Genomic DNA, 26,915 nt, shown 5'->3' with positions numbered 1-26,915 from the left:
GAGCATGCAGTTCTGATGAATTATGCAAACTTTGGACAACGTCAATTTCAAATATTTCAATGACATTATTGTAATTACAATTTCAGATTTTAAAAAATGGTATGTCACGTACGTTTACAATTACTTTTCATCTGGGTTATGTTTCTCACTTAGAAATTCTCAAGAAATATGTCAAGATTAGATTGGAAATTAAAGCTGAAATTTCACACTTTTTTATACGCTATCAAGTAGGTAGATGTCACAACCAGCCAGTCAGCAAGAATACCCTTCCTATGATTCCTAATAAGATAGCACAGTTTTTGAAACTAGAACATCCTGAAACATATACAGGTCATTCATTCCGAAGAACTTCGGCAACGTTACTGGCTAATACAGGAGTTGATGTATTAGCAGTCAAGAGAGATGGTGGGTGGAAATCAGCCACAATTACAGAAAGTTATGTTGCTGACAGTTTAAGTAACAAAAATGAAATATCCAACAGGATTCTTTACAATGACAACTCCAGGTTCTAGTAGTACGTAGCATCATGCTGTTTTAATGGATCAGTCAGATAAATGTTACTAAATGTAATTACTATAAATATTCATTCATAATAATAATTAATAAAATGTAATGTTCATCAAATATTTCTATTTATTTGTTCATAAAATGTATAACTCGAAATCGCTTTTTTCCTTAGGGAGGTGTTATCTCACTTACCTCCCGTTGTCCATAGCAACTTCCACTGCTACGGTAAAATCCACTTACCTCCTTAAAAACAATGCATTAATAGTCTATTTACTATAGTGGGAGCAGATAAAATTATTTTGTCAACATTCTCATATAAATAGTTCCCTTAAAGTTTTCTGACTTTTCACCTCTACATCATCATGGCTAGTATGACATTATAATACAGATACAAGTAACCACTATAAGGCTTGTGTATAAAAAACAATTGCGGTAATGAAATATGCTCCTGTGAGACAACAAACATTAAACTAGCAATATTTAACCTGATTTATGTGACAAACTCGGTGTTAAATTAATCATACATATATAGGGTGATTCACTTAAGGATGTTCACAATGGAAATTTCGGAAAAACTTAGTAATATGAGTACTTAGAGAACTTAGTATAATGAATTTTTATATTATTATTGTGTTGTTATTTGTTAGTATCTTGGTTCAGTATTTTACATTATTGTTTCTAATAAATGTTCGTGTTGACCTATCCAATGTCATTTTGAACTTAATGGATTAAACAAATTATTAACATTATTATTACTAATCAGTAATACCACAATGATTGTTGTTATGATTCTCGCAACATAAATAACTTATTAAAAAATTTAAGCTACTAACGAGCTGTAATTAAAATAACTGGTACTACAATTGACGAAAACATTAACAAAATATCTGTGAATAGATATATTCGAATACAGAAGTAACATATTCGACAACAACGTNATCTATCTGGTTTTTGTTTTTCAACATTTATATTCATGTGCTGTTATTTATTCATGGTAATTGCACATCTTTTTTATCAAATGTTTGGTGGAGCATGGAAAACTTTATTCTACTAATTTCGCTGGTAACACGAGACACAACCAAGCAGCAACTAGGCTTCAAGACTTCTCGTTCGTGCCTCGAAATGTTTTCGGTTTTATCCTTGTCCCCAGGCACCTACTTTTATTACCCTATCCTAATTAACACTTATCCGAGTCATTACGATCACGGTTTGTGCTTAATTACTAATCAGTAATACCACAATGATTGTTGTTATGATTCTCGCAACATAAATAACTTATTAAAAAATTTAAGCTACTAACGAGCTGTAATTAAAATAACTGGTACTACAATTGACGAAAACATTAACAAAATATCTGTGAATAGATATATTCGAATACAGAAGTAACATATTCGACAACAACGTTGTGTCAGCATCCCGTCAAGTACGCCGTAACGCTTTCCCTTATTAAGCCTCTAACTCTGATAAATCTCGTTTCTAATTACAACAACACCAACGCAAACCAACCCGCTCCGCCTCTCGCGGAGCCTCTCCAAAGCCAATTCCTCGCCGCCAGCCCAAAATAGAAACACCTAAATCATACCTAAATCCCTCCTGCGTGACGCAAAAGTGAAACCGCTGGAATACCTGCTGCCGGGCGTCGATACCCCACCGCACACGGCAAGGCCTTAACCTAGGCCGTCCGACCGATCTGACCGCACGCGACTATGCACAGAACAAGCGACGGTCGCGGGTAGACAACTGAACGTCGTCACGCCATTCCAGCCGAGACGCGATCGCTGCACGAACGTGTTAGAGCGTCCTCCGGAGTCCAGTACACCTTCCGGAGCGAGTACCGGACCAACTGCGGCTCCGGGATGGCGAGAGAGCGCGAGAGAGGGGGCGCGCGCCTGCGCAGCCCCCATCGATCGGCTGGACCGAACCTGGCCTACTGGATGTATTATACATGACCCGCGCGAAGGTTGAGCACCACGGCGAGTTATGGGCGCCCCGGCGGGAGAGGAGGCTCTTCGGAGACGGCTGCGACTGGATTTTTTATCTAATTATCGCGAGGACTTTGAAAGAAATGTCCATAATCGTTTATGGTTCTTGTTACTGCTGATTTTGGGGCAAATCCCACTTCTGATTTTAAATTTTAGTATCAGAAGTGGGAACTTACGTTAAAATTTATGGTTTAGTTGCTTAGAGCGGCATATAAGTTAAGGGTGCGTCAAATTTAATGTTTGTAAAACCTGACGTAACTAGAAAAGGCGTTTTTATTACCGTCATCATGATGGAATTTAAAAATTAATATATTCTTTTAAATATGGCTGCAAACTTCTTAATGGATCTGGAACTACATTTAATTCTATAATTAAATATAAAGAATATCCACAATTATGGAAAGAATCGCGAATATACAACGTTTATAAAAAAGGTACTAAGAAAGGCATGACCAATTACCGGCCCATTGCTATCATGAGCAACTTCTCTAAAATTATTATAATAATTTACACACTGAACGTTATTTTCATGAAATTTTAATATCTCCATACCCACATGATATGTCGACTGCTCTGTTATCTTTGTTTAAATCTTACTTTAGCAATAGATACCAATTTGTGCAATATCTCGGATTTCAATCACGCAAATTCCATCAATTTTCAGGGGTTCCGCAAGGGTAAATCCTGGGGACATCGTTGTTTGTTGTTTTTATTAATGATTCAACTGAATGCCACGATGTCAATTATTTGTGGATACAGTTGGTGTTTATTTTGTATAATTTTAAAGACTCATTTATAAAGTTTATAATATTCAAGTAATGAAAGTACAACGGAGATATTTGAAGACTATTAATTTTATTAGTTATGAAATTTATCCTCCTCGTAGTACATCTCAACAATTATTGCTTTCACGTTTTAATTTTAATAGATAAATAATAATAATAAATCTGGATCAATATCAAAACCAGTATATCCATTTCTACCTTCTTTTCTATAGGAAAGAGAACTTTTCAGGAGATGAGTTTTATCTAATTATCATGGAAATTTAATATACATGCAAAAAATTGAGAGCAAATCTCCATAATTGTTTAAAAATGTCTTGTTACTGCTGATTTTGTCGCGAATCCCACTTCTGATTTTAACTTTTAATATCAGAAGTGGGATTTTACATTCAAATTTCGCACTTGCTCTGAAGGAAGCACTATAAAGCCCACAATATTAATTAAAAATTAATAGCTTCGTACAATAATGTACTTCTGACTGTACAGTTTCAGAGTAGATAAGCTGAGGGATATTTAATATTCTTTTTTATTCATTTCTAATTTGCAATATGGCAAAACTTCTGTTTAACAACAACAAAAATATATTTTAGATTTATTTTTGCTTACTCAAAATCCTTAAAAAGAATCGCCGAAATAAATTACCCTTGAAATTAATGTCGCCGAGGCACATCAGTCCCACGTAGACAGATTCCACTCTTTTTTACGGAAAACTTCCTAATATTAATTAGCATCCCTTGTTTTTACCACCCCCGCGAATTCCTACCCTCCAACATCATACGTTCGGTGTTGGCGTGGTATGCTTCTTTCTCCCCTTTGTCTCCCATTTCGTTGCAGATTTTCATTCGGATCCATACTGTAACTGGCCAAAATTCACCAGCGTCAATACGTACGTATACGGGATGTAAATGATTTGAAAATTTTCACTAGAGCCAAGCTGTATCTGTTTTGTCTATGTTGTTTCTAGTAGGGTAGTAGTAGTAGTTGTTGTTGTTGTTATTTCGATGTTGTTCTTGTCATATCTATCTGGTTTTTGTTTGTCAACATTTATATTCATGTGCTGTTATTTATTCATGGTAATTGCACATCTTTTTTATCAAATGTTTGGTGGAGCATGGAAAACTTTATTCTACTAATTTCGCTGGTAACACGAGACACAACCAAGCAGCAACTAGGCTTCAAGACTTCTCGTTCGCGCCTCGAAATGTTTTCGGTTTTATCCTTGTCCCCAGGCACCTACTTTTATTGCCCTATCCTAATTAACACTTATCCGAGTCATAACGTACTCGGTTTGGGCTTATGTACAATATATAAACAACAACTAATTTTTGTTTACAGCCTACTTATTCTAATCTCAATTGTTAAATACATTTATTTGGAACAATCTCGGATAATTCAAAATATAAGTTATATGGCTCGTAAATTGCCAGAAAGCAAAATATATTTACTGGGGCAGGTACCAAATGTAATTGTAGCGTACCGCTACATGTGTTTGTATTTTTATTCTTTTTTTATCACTGTTTCATTATTTATTTATAAACATACTGTTATTTTGTTCTTTTTTCTATTCAATTGCGAGGTACAATAGTATGACTCTATTATCTCAGCATGAAGTTCAGCTATCTGCAGTGGTATCATAACCAGACGCCTTTTCATAATAAAAAATGTTACGCCACTGCCTAAAATTACACGCAATAGTTTTCGTGAATTATGTGAGTGCAAAATAAGGCATTGAATTTTATTAATTAATATTAATTTGAAAATTCTAGCTAAATGCAGATTTATCAAAACACGTTTTTCTGATCACCAACTTTTCGTCTCTTTATGAAGACATCTTCAGGATTCTTAGATAAAATGAACAAATTCAGGACTTTAGGTCCCGAAAACTGTGTTTTCTTAAATTTCCTCTTGTGCAAAAATCCCACTGTAGCCCACACCTTTTATTTAAAAAATAGATCTTTCTATGATAGCACGGCACTGAAGTGGACTGGAATTTTATGTACTAATAAAGGGCTACATTCTTGTACCTTACACATTATTTGAAGATAATTGGTTCATTCATTTTATAGGTACAATTTTTTTTTTAATTTCAATTTAAACACTATGATTCGCAAATAAAGCAACTTAGACAAGATATATTTTATTTCAATTAAGATTTTCTGGTAACATGTGCTCTTTTTCATTTAAATATACCTCATCTACAGGGTGTTTTAAAAATATCAAAGCTTGCAACAACTTATCTGGCTACACTCTTCATCTATAAAGAAAACGATTCATGGGGATCACATAAGGTCGACAATATCGATTGATGCGCTATGAAAGACACACTCTAATTTTCTGGAAATCGTAACGAAGACATCAGGACCCTTAGTAGGGAAAAGTTCGACGTGGCGCTTTTTTATCATCGCAAATCGTCAAAGCAACCCATGGCCATACAAGTGAGACGTGATGGTGTGGATGATTTAAGACAAGGTGGGACCTACGACAAGTGTCAGGCCGTTGTGCTTTCTTAGGATGCCTCCAAAACGAGGAAAAATTTCGCTCCAGGAAAGTTTTGTATAAATATCATCATCAGGCATAGTGAGTGAGACTTAGAAGAAGAGTTTTTATAAAAAAATTGTTTCAAAAACTCGTTTTAGCTCTACAAGTACATGTTAAAAGTTATGATGTTAAAAGTTCTAAAACATTTTCAATAGCAGGTAGTGTGACTATATTTTTTTATTTTATCGGTACAGTGACGATCGATCTGCAAAGTAATAATAAACCATCCCTTCCCCACACAAATTGCCGACTACTAGACTAATCTCTGTATTACAATTTAGATGTTATTGCCAATACTGTGCCTTCTACTGATTAAGACCTGACGATCTAAGTCGGCCCCTTTAATTCGGGCCTTAAAAACCTCCCCCGTCCCCCTACCGCTTGCAGAGAAAGAGCACTAGATCAATCCGCCGTAGCATAAATTGTCCGATAAGGCTGGACGAGGACGTGCGGCGCTTACGAGCTTATTTTGGCGGAAAAATATCCTGTCCGTTCGGTACCTGAGAAATTTTCAGGGGAGCGCATGGATCAGGACGTGTAAACAAGTATTTTGTTCCAGGCCGTCGTTTTTGGGGAATTTCTATCGGAATTTACTCGAGTGTTTAACGACAGAGGCGTGCGAGATCCATGTTATAACTGGTGATGTGGGAGACAGCTACTCTGACGACTACAGGTCCGTCCAACATTGAATTATACCCAATATAACATACGTTGTAGGTTATATGTCGCCCATGCTAAAAAAATTGATTGTTTTATAGCTTACCGTTTTGATTTTCTCGAATCTACTAACAAAGTGTTACTTAGAGAGATGTCAAGATTAAAATTTAGTTATTATATTAATTGTATTTAATATTTTTTTAAATTTAGGCTACTCTTATAAAAAATACGTATCTACTGAGATATGTCTCTGAATGTAGGTATCTAAATCGTTAAAATATAATAAGCAACCAGCAATACATTTTTATAGATTTTATTACACAGTTTGTTTATATATGAATTAATGCACAAATAACAGACTTTCCTTTCCCACATCTAACGCAGATTTGCTATAAAATGGACTTGGTTTTAATATCAAATTAGGTACTTTTTGTTGTAAATAAATTTGTAATAAACCGTTTTATGAATAAGCGGCATTTTACAACAACTCCTATGTCATAGGACACAAGGAAACTACAAAAATACACATCAAAACTGAAATTTAGTAATAATGATTGACATTGAGGCTATTGATTTATAATACCAATGACGTCGTCCATCAGTTAATGAAGAGGATCGCAGTTCGCAGTTTATAAATAAAAAAACCTCATACATTCTTTAACGATCTTGCCTGCTGTTATTCCTTCTTCTGTGCTATTACAGGCCTAGTCACGCCATCTGTTGTCGAAAATGTCGAACATAAAACGGTTGCTACCTAGCCTCGACTAGGCACAGACCGTGCCTCAAAAGCATTGTTCCCTAACGAGGTCTATCATCTATATAAATAAAGTTTCCGTATGTATTTGCTCAAAACCGCTCTGTTCCGCCCTTGTTCCCTGACAGCCCAGATAACAATCCTGACTTTTCAGCGGGATGGGCAAACTTGCGCGCCTTTCAGTCTCGTTTACGTAGCGCTTAACAAGGTTCCGCAAGAAAAAGCGGAATATTACGGGGTTGCATCAATACTACCCGATAGCAGCATGCAATAACTCATACCTATATGCGAACTTTCCGACGTTTCCCGTGATGGATTTATTCGATTACTTAGGGAAATATTTACCGGATACCGAATGCCCAATGAAATTAAATTTTTATTGATCGGGTGCTTCAGATGGAAGTTTTTCTGATCTGTAAGGGGGTTTTTAACGGGGAATATACGCAGGGTGTCCTGTTTGGCGCCAAAAATAGAACGTGTACAATTAAAGATACTGCTACCTATACAAATTTATTTCTAAATCTCAATTGATTATGTAAACCAGCAAATAAAAATCAGCGAAATCGTATTTAAAATTTTACAGGTTTATAGTACGATCGTATACGATGCAAAGTAGAGCAAAAAATTGTCGGTCTTTTATCAAAGGAAAATCGTTTCATCATTTTTAGGAGGCGTAAGATGAACCGTTTCAAATTTAAAATGAAATTGAATGTAAAATCTGAAATACCGCCGCATACGCACTGTGTTCTGGTACTAGCTGTAGTCGGCCAGGTGCATCGAGTGTACGAAGTGGTCGGTTATACGTCAAATACTAACCTGGCGAGCTTGATCGTAGAGCAGGGAACAATAAACAGTGGCGCGTACAGAGGTGAAATGTAGTACATATGTGGAATTTAAATAACGAATTGGATTTATAATAAATTACATTTAAAACAAATAGTTTATGAGAATAAAGGGATTTTTGTAGGAACAGGGTTCCAGACGTGAACTGATCTCTTCATCGCACCCCATTACGATTCTTTTTTTTATAAGGAGAACGAAGTTTCAAAGCAAAAACCTTGTATAACAGATATACTATAAATATTTACAGAATGAAAACAAAATATAAATCCTATGATATGATTCTATCAAATGAAAACACTAACAACAATTCTCTACCAATCTCAACAAAATAAGTTATTTTTCTATCAAACAAGAAATGTTAACAAATTATAAACAAAATATAAATTCTATGATTTATGTACTGTACGCCAAACTGCATTTTTCTCATCTTCATTTAATATTAATTTCTTCTTTGCACCCCCTTTTTTAGGTTTCTTAACGTCTCCTTCAATTTTCTTCTCTCTTAAAATTTTGAAAACAGATAATTCGCTTACTCCAGTATATCTAGAACACATTTCCACCAAACCAGTCTTCAGTTTCATGGGATGATCCTTTTCTAAAGGGTTATAGACATTTAATATTATCGTTTTTTCTCTGTAACTTAATATAGATTTTTTTGTACCCACAGCAGTACATCCGGCTCGCGAACATCCAGGCACCGCCTCCATTTATCCATATAACGACAACAGAGCAATAATAATACAAAAAACTTCACTTCACTAGCACAGAAAATATAATAGCATTCACGATTCACAAACAACAGCCCGAAACACACACACAGCACACAAATAAAACACTAAAAACACTTTTGTTACGGAGCACAAGAAATATGATTTCACTCACAAATTCTCAAATAATAGCGCGAAACACACATATAGCCCGAAAGAAATATAATTGCACTTATAACAGTTATAACCTCACAAATATCGCGAGCGAGAAACACGCAGCACCAATACAACCGAAACGAAACTGACCACGCCAGGCCGGCACGCGCGCCGCCGCAAAAAACACAAGACACAAGTCATATGAGGGATAATAAAGGGAGTAATAAATGTATTGTTGTCCTGCCGCCCAATGTGCGAAGGAGATGCCTTTGTTTTTCATTTTGTCCTTCATAAATATATAACTGTTAATCCATAATGCATAAAAAATTATTCAATTTCCAAAACCCCCTATAAAATGTGTTGCACTGATTCCCTTGACAGGCAATGATTTATTACTTTGCATCGAATACGATCGTACTATAGAAGCTTATTACTCCAAAGCATTATCGCTCCCAGAGGCTTCAATTTATAAGATTAATCGGTGTTAACATCAAGTAAATGAGTAGGTACGACTTGAAACAACAACTGTTACGAATCACAAGGATTGGAGTAATAAGGCACATGCAACTCATGATTTTATCTGAAAATTGGCAACTAGGCAACTTAGATAGTTGAAATTTTTGTAGTTTACGAAAAACCTTATTTTTGATTTGTTTGTGCCAAAAGAGCTAAACCAATATATTTTTATTTATATTGGTATACAAGGTGTTTGGTAAGTGGATGCATTCCTTGCAAGAGGTTATATAGTACAAGTGATTTATGATATATTTCCTTAATATCCCATATACCGATCTACAGGGTGTTAAAGTTTTAATAAAAAACTGCAAATTTATAAATATTTATATATATTTTACAAATTAGTGAAACCGGATTACGTCATGCAATAAATCGATTTTAATTTTTTTTACTCGAAAACGGTGTGTCATAAGAAAAACAGTCGAGATACCTTTTCTCGTTCAAATTGAACAAGAAATTCAAAAATTAATTTTTATTATAAGAAAAATCAGTGGCTATAATTTTTTTCTTAAAAAATATCCAGAGACGTGCCTATGCGCACGCCACTGGTGAAACTGAAAACAATATTTTTATCGTAGAGCATATATTGTTGTTAACTGTCAAACCCTGTAAAATTTCATTAAAATATTCTGAGCGGTTTCCGCAATATTTATAAATTTGCATGTTTTTATTAAAACCTGCACACCCTGTAGATCGTAAACTAAGCGTTTTCGGAATATGGTATATTAAGGAAATATATCACAAATCACTTGTACTATAATAACCTGCAAGGAATTCATCGACTTACCAAACACCCTGTATATTAGTAGATCTTCTATAGGTTTGAAAGATAAAGACGTTCACCTTTATTAGAACACGTTTTATTTTTTTTGCCTCTTCCTGCCCCAAAAGTCGACCTATATTTTACAATTACGCTGTATATATATGTTGATATTTATACAGGGTGTCCCACCAGGAATCGCCACATTCGATATCTCTCGGTAAGTAATGATCCAATAAATCTGAAAATTTGGTAACCTAGCAAAGGCAGTAGTCAACACAGCTAAAATATTTTGCGGTTATACCGGAAACCGACATTAACTTTCTTATTTTAAACTGGTCACCCTATATATTATTGCATTTTCGAATTCTACGTGAAATTTGAAGGTCTTTATTAAATATTTCCTATACCTAGGACTTATACATTTTGAGATATTCATTTTCAAAGAAAAAATTTGACAGGTACAAGGGTCTGCAAAGATGCTAGTAACTCTTTTCAGGAGCGTGATGTCAAGTGGATGTTTGGTACCTGTAAAGGGCATAGGTAACACTAAATTATGGTATACCAACAAATTAAAGCATTTAATAACTAGGCGTTTGATTTTTGCTGCTACATTTCGATAACTTCAGACAGCTATAACTTTGTTAACTTAAAGGGAACACCCTGTATTTTTTACTCTGTTGTATGCAATTGAAATTCACTTTCAAGCCATATAAGCATTGTAACTCTTTTAGAGATATTTTCAATTTTCTATTTTTTGTAGTTTTTCTCATATCAAATTGGCCATGTCCAGAAACACTAGAAAAACAATGCAAATAACTTGAAATTTGTCAAGTTCGGTGTCAAATTATTGCTATATTTATAATAGTTTTTGCCGAAAATTTAAATAAAAATGCCTAATTATATATACTAATAAGTATTGTTATTCATGTAGAAAACTACAATTCTGTAATAGAAACTAGATTCCTATTCTCTATACAAGATGGCGCCAGCAGCGCTAAAGTAGGTTTCTTTGTGTATGGTGTATGTAGTTGTAGTTTGTACTACTGAACCAAAAACGTAGAGTATAATGTTGAGATATGAGATATGTCCTGTGGTAATACTGTACTAATTTACTAATTAAAAGTGTAATGAAGAAGAAAAGAGTTCGGATTCATTGGCCTCCTAGAATAAGGATTAATTTAATTTGTTTGTTATTTATGGACAATGTGACAAAGTAATTTCAAGAACATGTTGAGAATTTATTTTGAAATAGAGAATCAAATAGTGGCGATTCCTGGTGGGATACCCTGTATAAATATCAACATATATACAGCGTAACTGTAAAATATAGGTCGACTTTTGTATTATTATGTCCTGAGACTGTTTTTTTTTTCGATATAAATATTTATTAAAGATTAATAAAATAACGGCATATATAAAATACTAGCGTAAGAATTAAAATCACAAATTAACCACAAACATGACACCTAACCAGAAACGATAAATATAGAAAATCTTTCGTAAAACATATTTTTTTTAATAAAAAGTATACTATGTTACTTCTAATACCTCCAAGAATATGTGTTCAAAGTTTCATGATGATCGGTTAAGTAGTTTTCGCGTGAAAGCTTATAAACAAACAAACTTACATTCACATTTATAATAGTAGGGATTGTGCAAATTTTTAATTTGATTTTTGTTGAAAATAATCATTAACTTTTAAAATGTGCCAAGTACTATGTACTCAACATTACATTGCCTGTAATTATTTTGGCATTTTTTACTGAAGAAATGTGTTGATATTATAATTTTAATTTTATCTTACCAGAAATATTTCACTCATAAACTAGATTTGTCGTTAATGTTTTGTAAACCTTTCTGCCGTGCATTGTAGTATAAACATGAACAATGAAATAACTATCAACTTTCTTAATGCGAGATATTTGTACTTACGCAAAATTAAATTTATAAAATCAGCCCACTGACTGTTTTTGCCGTTTCCTGAAATCTTTTTTGTGCCAAATTAAAAAAAAAGTGGCGTACATTGTGTTTATTCTTGTATCAAAATTATTATTGTTCAACTACTACACTACATATGCAATACAAACTAAAATATATTTGACAAAGTGCTCGTTTGATTAAAACTACGTCTTAAAATTTAGTACAAAAATACGGCCATTGTATTAATATTTTATTTATTAGGTACACTGGTACAAAAAAACTTTAATCCTTAAGAGACTAAACCACTTTACAAAGCCAACAAACAACTCATTTAAAGACAACATCCTAACATACAGAACAAACGGGGAATAAATAGTGCTTAACCTAGACGTTTCTCTTTATGGCGTCATCCAATTCGCTTATGCAGTTCTTGAACTTCTGCCACTGCTCCATGGTCAGCATGATACCCTTTTTACCTGGCTTCAGCTCACCATCATCGTTGTAGAACTCCCTTATGTTAACGTACCATTTACCTTTGAACTCTGACAGCTTAACGAAACGGTTTTTCCCCAAGTCCCAGCTATTTTCATCTTCACTGGAGTTACTAGGCTTTGGTTTAACATCGGATTTCGGCTTCTTTATCGGTCCTCTCTATGGAGGGAATGAAAGCGTCGGTATAGGTTAGGTTTAGTGTAGGAAAAATATATACTTACATCCTCTGGACCTGAATCGGAGTCGGAGCTTTCGTCCTTGGTAGGCTTATGTTTAGGCATTTTGTACTAAATTTAGCAAAGCTTTTTACAATAATCGGCAGCAAAGAAATTAAAAAGCCGCTCACTACCAATAACCACTGACCAAGAACGACCTCGAATATTCGGAAAATAATGACAAACATAAGAAATGTTACAAAACTTACCAACCCGAAATTCACTGTGTTCTGTGTTCTTTCCTGTTCCGTTTCGTACTTCGTGTTAAATGTGTCGGGATCCGAATTTGTTGTGCGTTACACAAATTTCACTTTCAAGGATGTATTTTTTTGTCACAGTTCTTTTTTCCCTAATAGAATGGTCATAAACTCCCCCAAATGGATTTATACAAGTCATGTTAGGTTATAAGTACGATGTAACAGAAATAACTTTACAAAGGAATCAAGTATATTATGGCATTGGTTTTAATTTAATAGAATCACTTGTGTGAGGGTCGTTGCCATTCTGTAACATTGATTTCATTAACTTTATTAGGTAGTTAAGTCAAAGTATTAGTTGATCCTCAAATTTTGACGTCCAAAGGTCATTGCGATCTATGCCCTTAGGTCTGAAAAGTTATGCATTTATCAATATTATTTATAAAAATTACTCTTATTATCCTATTATAAACTTTAAGCACAAATTCTCTTTTCGAGTAACCCGTTCTTATATCTTACGTAGTGATGGGAAATTTCGAGTGAAAAATCGAGTGGTACTCGATTATTAAGATTACTCGAGATATCTCGAGATGTTTACTCCCACCACTCGAGTGATTATTACCCTACGGTTGCACCCCAAAATGTTATTGCATACTGCAAATAGTCACTGAGTGCGTAACCTTTTTTTTAGAATAAAACGAAAAAGTGGTTAGGTTTTGAAGTGCGTGCGTTTTTTTTTTTTTTTTTTAGCTACGCTTATAAGTAATATATGACTATACAAACATATTTGTGCGCCGCTGGGATGAAAACGACCAATATCTCGTATCTCGAGTGATCACTCGATTATTAGAAGTACTCGATTACCGAGAACTCGATTATCAAAATTGGTCGATTATGCCCATCACTAATCTTACGTCGACTGCGGTGCCTCCTATCAGCCGACCGCCTAACTTCTTTAAAACTGTGGTCATGGTCACTGTGAGAAATTCTGATCAATCTAATCTCTGTTCTTTATATTTAATGTTCTAAGGTAATTGAACTACCAAGGACAACAATATTTTATTAATTATTTAATTTTGTACATTTATCTATTATCCCTATCCGTTTAAAATTGAGGTAACTAATGGCTTGAAGATAATTTTGTGTTCAATTTTGTAAGGGTGCAAGTAGTTCGTGGATACTAAATATTTAATCGCAGTTTTCGTTTTCAATTAATTTTCAAAACCGACATCTATGAATGCCTTGAAGTTAGACGTTTATAACCGTTTTTGCGTTTTTATCAACTTTCATTCCAGTTTCATTCGATCAACAAACATCATTAATTTGTTTTGTCGATTTTTTAAAGAAATAAAAAAAGCATCTGTTTTTCTAGATTCACTCATCTATAATCAAAAACTACGTTTAGAAAATTAAGAAAGTAAACAGATACAAGAAACAACACAACCTGTCTCCTACGCTTTAGGTGAGTTGCATTTTAAAAAAGTCATTTTTACCTTATTATTTTTCCTTCAGAAATTCATTATTTTAGGCTAAACCTTAACATTTTCCAAAACACAGAAACATGACTGATCAAGAATGTGACCAAATGGAACAGATGCAGGAAGAACTTTCCCCCCAAGAGTTAGAAAAGCAGGAAGAGGCCAAGTTGAAGGCGAAGTACGCTCTCCCTGGGGCCCCTGGCGCCCCCCCGGGCCGCCTGGCTGGAGGACACTCGGCTTTCTTGCAGAAAAGGTTGGCGAAAGGCCAGAAGTTCTTCGATTCCGGGGACTACCAAATGGCCAAACAGAAAATGGGAGGAATCAACAAACCGGCAGCTAAATTACCCGGTCCTACACCTTTTACTGCAACAGGGGAGGCTATTCCTACCCCAGAGACCATCCCGGTGAGAAAGACGTCCATAGTCCAACCTTCGAAGCTAACCTCCACTAGTTAGAGCACTGTCGATCGTGTCGGTGTGGTTGTTTTAAAGGATTGTAAGTGGTTGGTTATTTTTTCATGGAATTGTTAAATTTGCTGTACTAAGTTTAGTTTAAGGTTTTCTAATGTTATTGATATGTCAATAAATTATTTAAAACAAATTTTTCGTTCAGTTGGAATTTTGGAGATTTAGCAAGAAAATGATTTCTATCGTAAAAGTGTAAATAGCGTAGTTTCCTTTTTAATTTGATTACAGTTTTGCAAGACAAGCTATAAAGTTTTTAATTAACGATTAAGCATGATTGTATTTAATTTAAATTTTAATGGTCGATTTATTTTTTTTAGTTACGAAATAAATAAGCTTTTATTACTTTTGAGTTTCATTCTGCTTTTACAAATGTACTGCATGCCAATAGTTACAAAATAATGTATATACAGGGTGTTCCAATTTATAAGTTTGTAAATATAGTAGGTAAGTAAAAACAAATGAAGTTCAAACAAAATATTTTTAATTAAATAGAACTTAAAATTGTATTACATTTTTTTTTCATCAGATATCTAATAATATGAAATTATTCTACATATCTGTTTGGTCTCACCTACTGGATTGCTAGGATAATTAACTATTCAACGAAAAAGACAAATTATTCTCCCGTGTCGCTTTTTTCTCGATTAATTCAAAAAATGATTTTTCTCGATTAATTCAGAAAACATGGAAATAGTCTTTTTTTTGAAAATTTTGAAAAAATATTAGGCCTATATATCAGAATTGGCACCTAAAAAAGTGAAACACCCCTCTGCCGAGGTTGTGCGCAGGAAGACGAGACAGTTTTCCATGTACTCTGCGAGTGCACTGCTGTCTCGTCAATGAGAGAATCCGTGCTAGGAAAACGGTGGCCTTTTTTTCCTTGATAGGTTGACTGATGGCTCACGAGACCTGATCTCTCACTAAGAGGATGCACAAGGGGCCCAATGAGGCCTAAGTGCTGTAAAAAAAAATGTGGATGTACAAGGGACTCTTACAAATACAATTTTGAAAAAAAAATCAAAAAGGCAATTTGAAAATTATTTCAAAATACACTTCTGCACGGCACTGGAAAGTGGTTCACTATAAAACCTGACCTTACACAAGAAGTGTAATAAAAAATGGACAAAAACTTATATTGAAAGAATTTCCCAAGGAAAGAAATAAATAGAATTTTATCACATATTTTATATCAGCAAGTTTAACTGCTTTTGCCGCTATTGTTATTGTTAATTAATGAAATTAATTTGTGGTTTTACTTAATAAAATAATTTGACATACCTCTGATTTACAACTGTTTTGTCCACAGACGTGTAAACACATTTGGACCCCTCTTACACAGTTTCTACGCAGTGCCTTGCTTCACCATAAATTAAAACAATTCCCATCAACTCCAAGTTGCTATACATGTAAGCCATTTTTGACACTAACTACTAAAAAACTATGGTAAACACTATCGCAATGACGTTAATACTAATTGTAAAATCGGATTTGAGTATTCGAAGTCGCTGGGGCCACGTGACTCTACGCCCATTGCGTAAAGCGCACAACGCAAATGACTCTAGACTACAGTTGTCCAGCCATGTAATGGTGAAAAGTACTACAACTTCAATAATTTTTTCTCGGAAGATATGAGGATTTTACAAAAAATTTTTTTACGGTATTTACTCAATTTTTCATGCTGCATCTATTCCCAAATTTTGATGGATAAGTTGTGAATCACCCTGTATAGTTAATTATTTCAGTTTCTTCTGTTTTTGACTTAGTATCTTAATGGCCTATATGCCTATAATTTGGGACACCCTGTATAATTAAGCTGCCATATAATCACAACAGAAATCCATTACTTAATTTATTCTTTAATAAAATGTAAAAAAACTTCTTATTAATTGATACCCCAAATAGTTTTAAATTAAAAATGTTAACATAAGTTATGCAACACGTCTTTTCAAAAATTTAACCAGTGTCTATTTTGCCCGATTTTTCAAAATTAAATGCGGTGCAGAATTTATTTTTTTTTTTGAATCCGATATATCAAATTAATTTTCCTGTGCATCGTGTAATATGATTTGTTGTCGATTAAATGACACTTACCTCTACGTTCATTTGATTGTCTCCATGGTTGGAACATTCTAATTAATATTTGTAAGTATTTTACATAAAAAGAAAATGAAATTTGAAAAAATAAACTATTGATACGTGTTTTTATAGATCAAAGGTAGGAAAGGTAACCTCTGTATGATCCCCTCTCAAAGATATACCCTCTGTATACAATCGGAAGCATTTTTTTTTGTTCCAGGTCAAAAATTGCACAAGTTACATTTTTAGCCGTGGACCTCTTGAAAAAAAAGGCGTTGACGAAGAAATGCGGTTAAGTCGCTATTTTTTTATTAATTACTATGAAAAAATTTTCTTTTGTAATTCATTAGTAGTATAATAAATTCAATTTATTCCTTTATTTCATTTAATAAAAGTCCCGAAATATGCAAATATGTCTCGCTCTAAGGTGGCCTAACCCCTTAAAGCACTGTGTTTAGTTTATGAATATCAGTGTCAATAATCTCGGACAGTGACATTTGGGTGAACTAAATACATAATATCAATCCACCTGATGAAAAAAGTATAGCGTTATTGTTTTGTATCAACAAATATGTCAAAAATTCGTCATTTTTCGTTGTACACGCGTTATTGTAAAAAAACTATTAATCTTAGCAAAAAGTTCAACGGACGATTTGATCTAGAGAAACTCATCTTGAAAATGAGACTTATAAGATAAAATTGCTTTATAAATAAAAAATTTATTGCAAAATTAAACGGAAAACTGCTTTTTCTTTAATTGTTAATAACTTTTTAAATAATTAATAAAATCTTACCAAACTTTCCCAAAATCCGAGTTTTTATATTAAGAGATGTACAAGATGGGCTGGATCGGTCAAATAGTTTTTGCAAAATTCCATTTTTTATCCCATTTTTGCAAAAAAGGCCCAAAAAGAATGTTTTAGTCATAACCCGGTCCCCGGAATAGTCATTTGAAAATGGGCCTTTTTGCAAAAATGGGATAAATAAATGGAATTTTGCAAAAACTATTTGACCGATCGAGCCCATCTTTTGCACATCTCTTAAGGATATAAAAACTCACATTTTGGGAAAGTTTGGTAAGATTTTATTAATTATTTGAAAAATTATTAACAATTAAAGAAAAATCACTTTTTCCGTTTAATTTTGCAATAAATTTTTTGTTTATAAAACAATTTTAACTTATAACGTCTCATTTTAAAGATGAGTTTCTCTAGATCAAATCATCTGTTGAACATTTTTTGCTAAGATTAATAGTTTTTTTACAATAACGCATAGAACAAAAAATGCTGAATTTTTTACTTATTTGTTGATAAAAAACGACGCTATACTTTTTTCATGACCCACGAGATGAAACGCCTCTTGTATTATCATTCCCAAGACTTTCCAACAATAAAATCACGCACAGTAATTTTCACGATTTCTCGATGATTTTTCACCTTTATTTCTTGGTCTATTACACCAAAATGTAATTTGTGCTTCAAACTAAGTCCATTTTATAGAAAATCTGCGTTAGAATGGGAGAAAGTCTGTTATTTGTGCATTGATTTATATTTAGACAAACTGTGTAATAAAATCTATGAAAATGTATTGCTGGTTGCCTATTTGCTGTAGAGCCCTCTTAAGCGAGAAAAGAAAGGACCAATGTTAATTCTGCAAACCAATAACAACCAAATATGTCACCGCTTCATTTTATTACATTTTTATTTGTTTCAATTTTATCAGTTCATGAGAATATTTATTTAATTCTGTGTTTAACGAGGGTTTGGTGTGTACACGGTAGCACAAATGGCTCCATCTGTCATGCTGACTCCCAACTGTGCCATTAAAATGACTACACTAGGAGGCGACCTGCTATATTGCAGGTACTTGTTGCACGACTGCCACCCACAGAGGGTGAAGACAATGTCTTAATTGTCAGTGTTGTGAGAAACAACCACTCCGAAGGCTATGTGCCCCTACCGGCATTGAATTATACCCGCAACACCTAGGATCGTTTGTCAGTTTAACCCATCAGACACAGACCGGTTTCGGACTTATTAGTCCTCATCAGTGTGTCATAGGTGAGACAACCGACGAACGATCCAGCTGTTTTGCGTCGTATCTTCACGACAAGGAAATACATTGCACTAGGTGTTGCGTGTATAATTCAATGCCGGGAGGGGCATATAGCCCTCGGAGTAGTTGTTTCTCGCAACACCGACAATTAATAGAGGGTTTGGTGTGTTTGTGTGTACTCATTGTTAAATTTCTGTAAATGAAAAGGAATGTATTTAGTTCAAGAACGATGAGTCTAGCACATGTAGTTAGGAATTCTCTCCAATGGAAGAGAACGAAAATTATGGAAAAAAAAGGTTTATTCAAAATTACACCCTGTATATTAAAAAAAAATATTAAAAAATTATTAAAAATATGAAAAGAATTTGAGAAACCTTACGAGTGAATAAAACACAACACATTTTCAAAAGTAAACGCTATATTTCTTACAAATTGCAGACCACGAAAGTGTCAGAAAAAAATTATTCTTTATACACGTATTTCAGAAAAGCATTCTCGAACGGAGTGCTCTGCTCCCCACTGTCGCCGTTTTGCAACACAAACCCTCCGTTTTCATCGATTACCGCTTCCATTACCAGCTGTCCGTTCTCTCCTTCCCCAACGGCTTCCCCCTCCGTCTCCGCGTACTCAGAATCCAGTTGTTCCGCGTCTTCGCCCTGCTCTACCACCTCAGCATCGTTAGAAACGATAGAAAAGTTCGTAGCATTGATCAAATCGTCCGAAACGTCCCCGTCGTACCTGTAAAAGCCCCATATCCACAACTGGTTCTCCATGCACTTGATATACCCGAGAACTTTGGAAAAAAAGTTGTTTATATTGATTTTCGGGTGGCTCTCGATGTACTGCCAAGCCTTCAGGACGTTTTTCTTCTGCGAGCTGCTCAGGTCCCTCGCAAACGACTTTTTGTTCGGCGCCGAGTACGTCACTTGCAGAAAATGTTCCAATTCTATCAACTTCTCCACAACCGTGACGATCGTAGTGTGCTGCCGCTGCATCTTGCCCTTCGACAACATTATAAAGTCCCTGAGTTTCTTAAACGGGGCTATAACGTTCTCGTTTATCCGACTTTCCAGTCGGTGGACGCAGAACAGATCCGGGGTCACTTTCATGATCCACTCGGTCCGGACGTGGTCGAAAATCGGTCGCGTCAAGTCGGTCAAGCCCAGATCCCTAGCTTGTATCTCCATGTTGTTGAGCCCGTCCAAAATCGTGTTGACGGGCAGCAACGGCAACATCAGGAGCATGTGGTAGATGTTCCGGAAGTAGGAGTTGGTTTCCAAGTCCCTGGATAGGTTCAAGGCGCAGATTTTCTTGTACAAGTTCTGGGTGTAGTAGAAAACCGATCCCCCTATGGCGGAATCGAGATAAGTCTCCCCCAACGCGTAGTAAAGGTTGGCCTCGTAGTCCGTGACGATTTCGTGTGGTCGCAATTTTGGGGCGAGGCTGTCGTGGAGGTACTCGAAGATTTTTTTGTAGATTTCCTGGGTCTTTCTGTTGACCAGGGCGTAGAGTATTGGGTAATACTGAAAATATTGTGAATTTAAATATTTTTTAATTGTTATTATTCGATGAACAACATTTTTAGACTAAGCGGTATCCGTTTTGGTTTGGGTGAATCGTATGTTCACAGAGATTTTTGGCTTTTTGGCTTTGAAGTATCACTAGAAATTAAAATTTTTCTATGTGCATCAAAAGAAACGTGGGCTTAACTTTTGGCGGCACAATATGTTAAAAAAATTCGAAAAACGTCATATTTTTCTTCCTATTTAATTATGTATCTTTTCAAGACTTGATTTTAGGCGAAAATGGAAGAGGAAAAAAATGTTTGCAATTAAATATTTTACAAAATATGACTAGTTACAAATCGAATGAATCATGATTATTATAGTAAAAATCGATAAAAACGACAAAAATAGGGTTAAAAAACATTACTTTTTAGGGAATTTTTTGGGGTCTTTAAATTGGATATGGACCTTCATACTTGGCTCAAGAAAACTTCATGTTTCATCAAAATCGGTTCGATAGATTTTGCATAATAATTTTGCAATCCAGATTTTGAAAAAAATTTGTAAATTTTCAAAATTTTGCACAACAAAAACCAAGGCCTTTAGATACTTGAAAATTTAATCACATATAGAAAGGCTCTGAAGCTTTCAAACGCTTTTTGAAAAATTCGAATCCGTCAATTAGGAGAGCTCTGGCGCTTGTTTAAACATTAATCGAATTTTTGTACTTATAAACAATTAGAATAATTTTGTGAATATTCAACCAAATCAAATTTTTTAAAATAGAATGTGGTGTTAGACAACGCGGAAATCAATAACTATCTTGAGTTTGAAGATGAAGAAGTTGATGTATATATTATCGAAGAAGAAAACGTAATCCCATGTAAAAAAGTTCGATTAAATTTTTAATTTATATTTTTATACATACAGGGTTATCCAAAAGTCCCAGTACGGCGAAAAAACTTTCAAAAAAAGCATTTTGGGAAAAAATGTTTCAGACAAAAGTGTAAGGATTTATCCCTGGCTATCTGATGGTGACCTTGGATTAGACCTTGACTTCGACCTTCAAGGTCATTTGAAGGTCACGTTAAGTTTTTTAAATGGAAACCCCTATTTTTTATTGTGGATTTGGAAAGAGCAGGAAATTTTACGTCCACAGATGGTCTTGACCATGACTTTGACAATGACCTTCAAGGTCAAATGTAGGTCGACTTCCAAAAGTCCCGGTATGGCAGAACTTTCGAAGAATGCATTTTGGGAAAAAATGTTCCAGACAAAAGTGTAAGTGTAAGTAAAAGTGTGATTTTTCCCTGGCTATCTGATGGTGACCTTGGATTTGACCTTCAAGGTAATTTGAAGGTCAAGTAATTTTCTTTTAGTAGGAACCCCTATTTTTTATTGCGGATTTGGAAAGAGCAGGGAATTTTACGTTTAACTATGACCTTGACCAATTCCTTGACCATGACCTTCAAGGTCAAATTAACCTGACTTTGACATGATCTTTAGGGTCATTGTCAAAGTCGTAGTCAAGGTCGTATTTGAAGGTTAAATTTCAGCTCTTTCCAAAGCCGTAATAAAAAATAGGGGTTTCCATTTAAAAAACTTAACTTGACCTTCAAATGACCTTGAAGGTCAAATCCAAGGTCACCATCAAATAGCCAGGGAAAAATCCCTACTTATTTTTTCAAAATGCTTTCTTCGAAAGTTTTTCAGCCGTACCGGGACTCTTGGATAACCCTGTATAAATAAATATAATATACATTCATAAATTTAAAACAAAAATTTGTGTAAATTTTTTAAATCCTGATTTATTAATTTAGTCATCATTTCTTTTGTGATTGAAGTATAATTCAAATATTATTTATTGTTTAAAATATAAGCAAATGAGAAATTAATTCATTATATTACTAATTTTCGACATATTTTGAAAATAATTGTTGTTTAAACAATTTTAGAATATTTAAATAAATTTGTTTTTGATCTTTGATAAACGGTATATAAGTTTATGCACTTACCTTTGATACGATAAAAAAATAAAGTTGATAATTAAAGGAAGTTTAAAGTTAAATAATTATCGGACTGTTGAAAGATCAATAATTATTAACGATAGGCATTTGAAAATATGCTAATTGTTTTTTTTTTATCGCGAGACATCGATTAAAAAAAAAATCATCAAAATCAGACCTCTAGAAGCTGAGATAGTAAAAATTTTTAAGTGCGTAGCGGTTTTGAACTCGCCGATTCAATTTCGAGCAGGCCGAAGCGGCTGCGCTCTCTGCTTCCCCCACCACCACCACCACCCATACGATTTTCTAGAACTTCTCGCATGCATAAATAACTTTAAACACGTTTTAAAGTTGGTTGCCAATGAAGAAAAGTATTGCAAACTTAGACCTGGTAAGTACTCGGAATACCAAAGGTATTTTTCGAAAAATTAGCCCGGATGTCCCAGTACATTTAGTGTAAATGACGGTTAACTTTGATCGGCTATAACTACGTAACTAATTGACCAATCGATCTGTTTTTTTTTTTTAAAGAAGCGTCTTTCCAAGAACCTTTAAAACCTATTTTAAAAAATTTGATTTGGTTGAATATTCACAAAGTTGTGTGTAATTGTTTATAAGTACAAAAATTCGACCAATGTTTTAACAAGCGCCAGAGCCCTTCTAATTGACGGATTTGAATTTTTCAAAAGGCGTTTGAAAGCTTGAGAACCCTTCTATATGGGATTAAATATTCAAGTATTTAAGGGCCTTAGTTTTTACTGTGCAAAATTTTAAAAATTTGCAAATTTTTTTCAAAATTTGGATTGCAAAATTATGCAAAATCTATAAAACCGATGTTGATGAAATTTGGTGTGATAATTCTACAAAACATGAAGTTTTCTTGAGCCAAGTATGAAGTTTCTACACCCAATTTAAAGACCCCAAAAAATTCCCTAAAAAGTAATGTTTTTTAACACCATTTTTGTCGATTTTTTCGATTTTTACCATAATAATCATGATTCATTCGATTTGTCATATTTTGTAAAAAATTTAATTACAAACATTTTTATACTCTTCCATTTTCACCTAAAACCAACTCTTGAAAAGATACATAATTAAATAGGAAGAAAAATGACATTTTTCAAATTTTTTTAACATATTGTGCCGCCAAAAGTTAAGCCCACGTTTTTTTTACGCACGTAGAAAAATTTTCATTTGTACGATTCACCCAAATATGGACATTTTAAAACAGATAACGTCTGGACTATTTTGTAAGTCATTACAATGAAATTCAAAAGTGTGTTAAAGAAGTACAGTGGATTAAAAGCAAATTAGAAATATAAGAAATAAAAATTCAAAAGTGTATTAAAATGTATAAATTGCAAGAAAATTTAAAGGAACACTTGTTATTCCTCAAGGACCCCATATTAAGCCCATTTATACATCATTAGACCTATCAATGACTTAAAACTGAAGTAGAAGTACAAAAAAAAAAGAAAAATACCAAAGCGCATTAAAAACATCTGCAAAAAAAAATACTATGCAATTATTTTTAACTTACGCTGTCCTCGATCCACACCAAGACGGTCACGAGCTGGTACTTGAACTCCTCGGTGGTGTCTATCTTGAACGAGGCGTCGATATACATCAAATTACCGTAAGACACCTGCTCTACGATATCGGCATTAGCGAAAACCACCGCCTTGCAGTCGTCTTCCGCCGTGAATCTTTCCTGGTAGAACTGCACGCCGTTGTGGGTGAAATGCAACTTCTGGAAGGCGTCGTCCTCGACGTGGTTGTAGAACTGATCGAACGAATTGATGGGCGGTATTTTGTAAGTGAGCTGGTGACGGCAGATCTCGTTTATGACGTTTCTTAGCGGTACCAGTTCTTTGATCTCTGGATCGCTGCATCAGAAAATCGCACTGAAGCTTTGTATACGATTTTTTTCATTAGAACTTACTGTTTACAAACTTCGTCATAGACGCTTCTGAAATTGAGGGTCTTGTCACTCTGCATCTTCCGTTTCATGACGTAATAGAACATCTGCTTCTTCTTTTCCGCCTCGTCGGGTCTCCTGTGGTTGTGCGGTCTCTGTACGGTGATTTCGGAGCTGTACACGGTGGGTTTAATGCGATTTTGGACACCTAGGGCGTGGCATGCTGGGAGAACGCATCGCAAAAACCTAAAAAAGGTATAGGTTAAAAATTAGGGTGTAACGTTTCCCTTACAGATTCCTGAAAATTTAGTTTTTTGCACATAACTCAAATGCTTTTGTTCGATTTAAATGAAATTTAGTAAAAAAAAATCAGTGTTTAAGATGGAATTGGAGAAAACAAAAAATATCCCACTTCTGATTTCAAAAATATTACCTTAGAGTGCCCTTGCAAAGCCTATATTCAAACAAATACCCATCAATCTGACAGAACTCCACGTCATACACATAATTTATCGACGTCCCCTCAAAGACTCCAATCTCAGATTTGTAGTTGTTCTTAATTGTAATATTAATACATTTTGGTAAATTTACTTCTTCTTTTAGTCCGGTTTTCACAGTAGTAAGCGAACTCGGACGTTCCGTATTTTTCCATATTGAAACGACGCCTTGAGCCACTTTTTTAACCCTGTTCGTTTCCACGGGTTTGATAACGATGGGAAGTTTCAATTTCGAAAGTGTCGCTATTTTTTCCGGAGACTGTTCGTCGTCGTTCTCGACGTGGATTATGATGTTTTCCGCCTTGGCTTGCTCCTCTGTAAGCTGGCCTTCTAACACTCTCCTCAATTCTTCTTCCACTTTGTCGAACTTTGCTTTAATCGCGGCCTGTCGGGAAGACAGAGCTGGCAGAGGAACTAGCGGAGGTGGAGACAGAAAATTCGGTTTGCTTTCTAAAGGATCGTTTTTCTTCACAAGGAAATCACTTAGAGATTCCAGGTCGTCTCGATCATCGTAATCGTCCTCCGAATCGCTTAAAATTTCATGTACACGCAGTTTTTTGCTGGAAGACGCGCCGGCACTCAGCTCTGCTTTTCGTTTTTGGTCAGACGATCGTTTAAAGGAGCTTTTATCGTCTAGGATAAGTTTGTCCTCACCGTGTATATCCCTCTGCTTCTTGTCGTTGTCTAAACAAACGGATCTGAACTTGAAGTAGGAATTTATACATTCTAAGCAACTGGTACAGATATCCTTTGACAGTTTATCACTTTTTAAAATCTAAAACACAATATTAACTAGTAGTATATGTGAAACAGGTGTAAACAGAGCGTACCTCAATGGGATATATGCATTCCATGATGGCAACACATGCAGGTACATTTTCTATCTTTTCCTCAAATATGTTTTTCACGTCCGATTTTTCTTCCGCACATAATCTACATGTTTTCTTTTCTTGCTTTGTCCTTGGTGGTTCTACAAGTGTTTTTGGTGATTCTACAAGTGTTTAACTGAGCTTTCATCAAATTGATTGATTAAAATACTTACCTGATTCCTCATTTTCTACAACAGATTCATTAGTGACTTCTTTAGAAGTCAAACAGTTATCACCATCTGTAGAGTTTTCTTCAGGACAATTTACCGTGTCGTCACCATTACTTGTGTTTTCACAAGGCATTTTATTTATTTCCTCATCAATTTCATCCTCAACTGCTGTACAAGCCTCAATTTTCACTTGTACTTCACCTGTTTGTTCATGGCTCTCAGCAGTATCTTCGCAAAGCTCTTGGCTCTTAGATTCAACATCTTTGTCATTGTTAGTAGTACTTACAGCAACCTTCGTAGGTAAAGCTCCTTCTTTGACTGTAACTAATTTTATTTATATATTTTACATGCACTGGAAGCTTTTTAAAGAGGCGTTACCTAAGCCTTCGCTGTCGATTAAATCGGCGTCCTCAAAGTGTCTCGAACACACAAAGCTGGTAAGGTTAGGGTTCACATCTTTAATTCTCAAAACTTCCAGCCATTTCTTCTTGAGGTTTGGTTCCTCGGGAAAAAGTACGCCTACAGTGTTTTTGCAGTTCGGTACGAAACACTTCGAACTCATCTGTAATTATGAATTTTTGTCCTAATAGTTTTATTTAATGGCGTGTAGACAGTTCAAGTTTTATAACTAGTGGGATTTTTTATCTAATGAAATTTAGTGGCGGTGAATCAAATGGGTTGAGAACGGCCGTCACTAGATGGCGCTGTCAGTGTCATATTAAATCATTGATTTTATAATTGTAGAACGGCGACAAAAATGACTAGTAAATATCAAAACTTTTGGGTTTCAGCGAAATTGATTTAATTCTTTTCAGTCCAGTTAAATATAGAATTTCCACTTTAAT

The 26,915-nt window shown here is 34.7% G+C and overlaps 3 protein-coding genes across 6 annotated transcripts; 1 reads left to right on the top strand and 2 right to left on the bottom strand.

The window, feature by feature from the left end:
* Positions 1–12,362: 12,362 nt before the first annotated feature.
* On the bottom strand, positions 12,363–12,991 carry LOC108907085 (activated RNA polymerase II transcriptional coactivator p15). Its single transcript, XM_018710606.1, has 2 exons — positions 12,839–12,991; positions 12,363–12,776 (listed from the first exon to the last, which is right to left on the bottom strand). Exons 1-2 carry the CDS (start codon positions 12,896–12,898, stop codon positions 12,510–12,512), a joined length of 327 nt encoding a protein of 108 aa, XP_018566122.1. The 5' UTR covers positions 12,899–12,991; the 3' UTR covers positions 12,363–12,509.
* A 1,306-nt stretch (positions 12,992–14,297) lies between these two features.
* LOC108907082 (alpha-endosulfine) lies at positions 14,298–15,107 on the top strand. Of its 3 annotated transcripts, none has more exons than XM_018710602.1 (2): positions 14,298–14,491; positions 14,587–15,107. In XM_018710602.1, the coding sequence occupies exon 2, from the start codon at positions 14,591–14,593 to the stop codon at positions 14,960–14,962; it is 372 nt and encodes a 123-aa protein (XP_018566118.1). In that variant the 5' UTR covers positions 14,298–14,491; positions 14,587–14,590; the 3' UTR covers positions 14,963–15,107. The 3 variants fall into 3 exon arrangements, with proteins under 3 accessions (XP_018566118.1, XP_018566116.1, XP_018566117.1); XM_018710600.1 differs by having other exon boundaries at positions 14,558–15,107; XM_018710601.1 differs by having other exon boundaries at positions 14,542–15,107.
* A 4,404-nt stretch (positions 15,108–19,511) lies between these two features.
* Positions 19,512–26,681, bottom strand: LOC108907076. 2 transcript variants are annotated; one of them, XM_018710593.1, is made up of 7 exons: positions 26,449–26,681; positions 26,074–26,394; positions 25,862–26,022; positions 24,968–25,806; positions 24,559–24,780; positions 24,157–24,502; positions 19,512–20,628 (listed from the first exon to the last, which is right to left on the bottom strand). In XM_018710593.1, the coding sequence occupies exons 1-7, from the start codon at positions 26,630–26,632 to the stop codon at positions 19,567–19,569; spliced, it is 3,135 nt and encodes a 1,044-aa protein (XP_018566109.1). In that variant the 5' UTR covers positions 26,633–26,681; the 3' UTR covers positions 19,512–19,566. The 2 variants fall into 2 exon arrangements, with proteins under 2 accessions (XP_018566109.1, XP_018566110.1); XM_018710594.1 differs by having other exon boundaries at positions 26,074–26,388.
* Positions 26,682–26,915: the final 234 nt, after the last annotated feature.

This window comes from Anoplophora glabripennis, unplaced genomic scaffold (assembly GCF_000390285.2).
Source record: "Anoplophora glabripennis isolate ALB-LARVAE unplaced genomic scaffold, Agla_2.0 scaffold227, whole genome shotgun sequence".
Classification (NCBI taxonomy): domain Eukaryota; kingdom Metazoa; phylum Arthropoda; class Insecta; order Coleoptera; family Cerambycidae; genus Anoplophora; species Anoplophora glabripennis.
This window is presented reverse-complemented; position numbering and strand designations above follow the sequence as displayed.

Bases quoted from the DNA above. Each gene is read 5' to 3' on its own strand.
- LOC108907085 (XM_018710606.1), bottom strand. From the start codon at position 12,898: ATGCCTAAACATAAGCCTACCAAGGACGAAAGCTCCGACTCCGATTCA. The intron at 12,777-12,838 runs GTAAGTATATAT...TTCCCTCCATAG, and splicing joins CCGATTCAGGTCCAGAGGAT to AGAGGACCGATAAAGAAGCC.
- LOC108907076 (XM_018710593.1), bottom strand. From the start codon at position 26,632: ATGAGTTCGAAGTGTTTCGTACCGAACTGCAAAAACACTGTAGGCGTA. The intron at 24,503-24,558 runs GTAAGTTCTAAT...TTTCTGATGCAG, and splicing joins TATGACGAAGTTTGTAAACA to CGATCCAGAGATCAAAGAAC. The intron at 20,629-24,156 runs GTAAGTTAAAAA...CAATATTTTCAG, and splicing joins TGGTGTGGATCGAGGACAGC to TATTACCCAATACTCTACGC.
- LOC108907082 (XM_018710602.1), top strand. From the start codon at position 14,591: ATGACTGATCAAGAATGTGACCAAATGGAACAGATGCAGGAAGAACTT.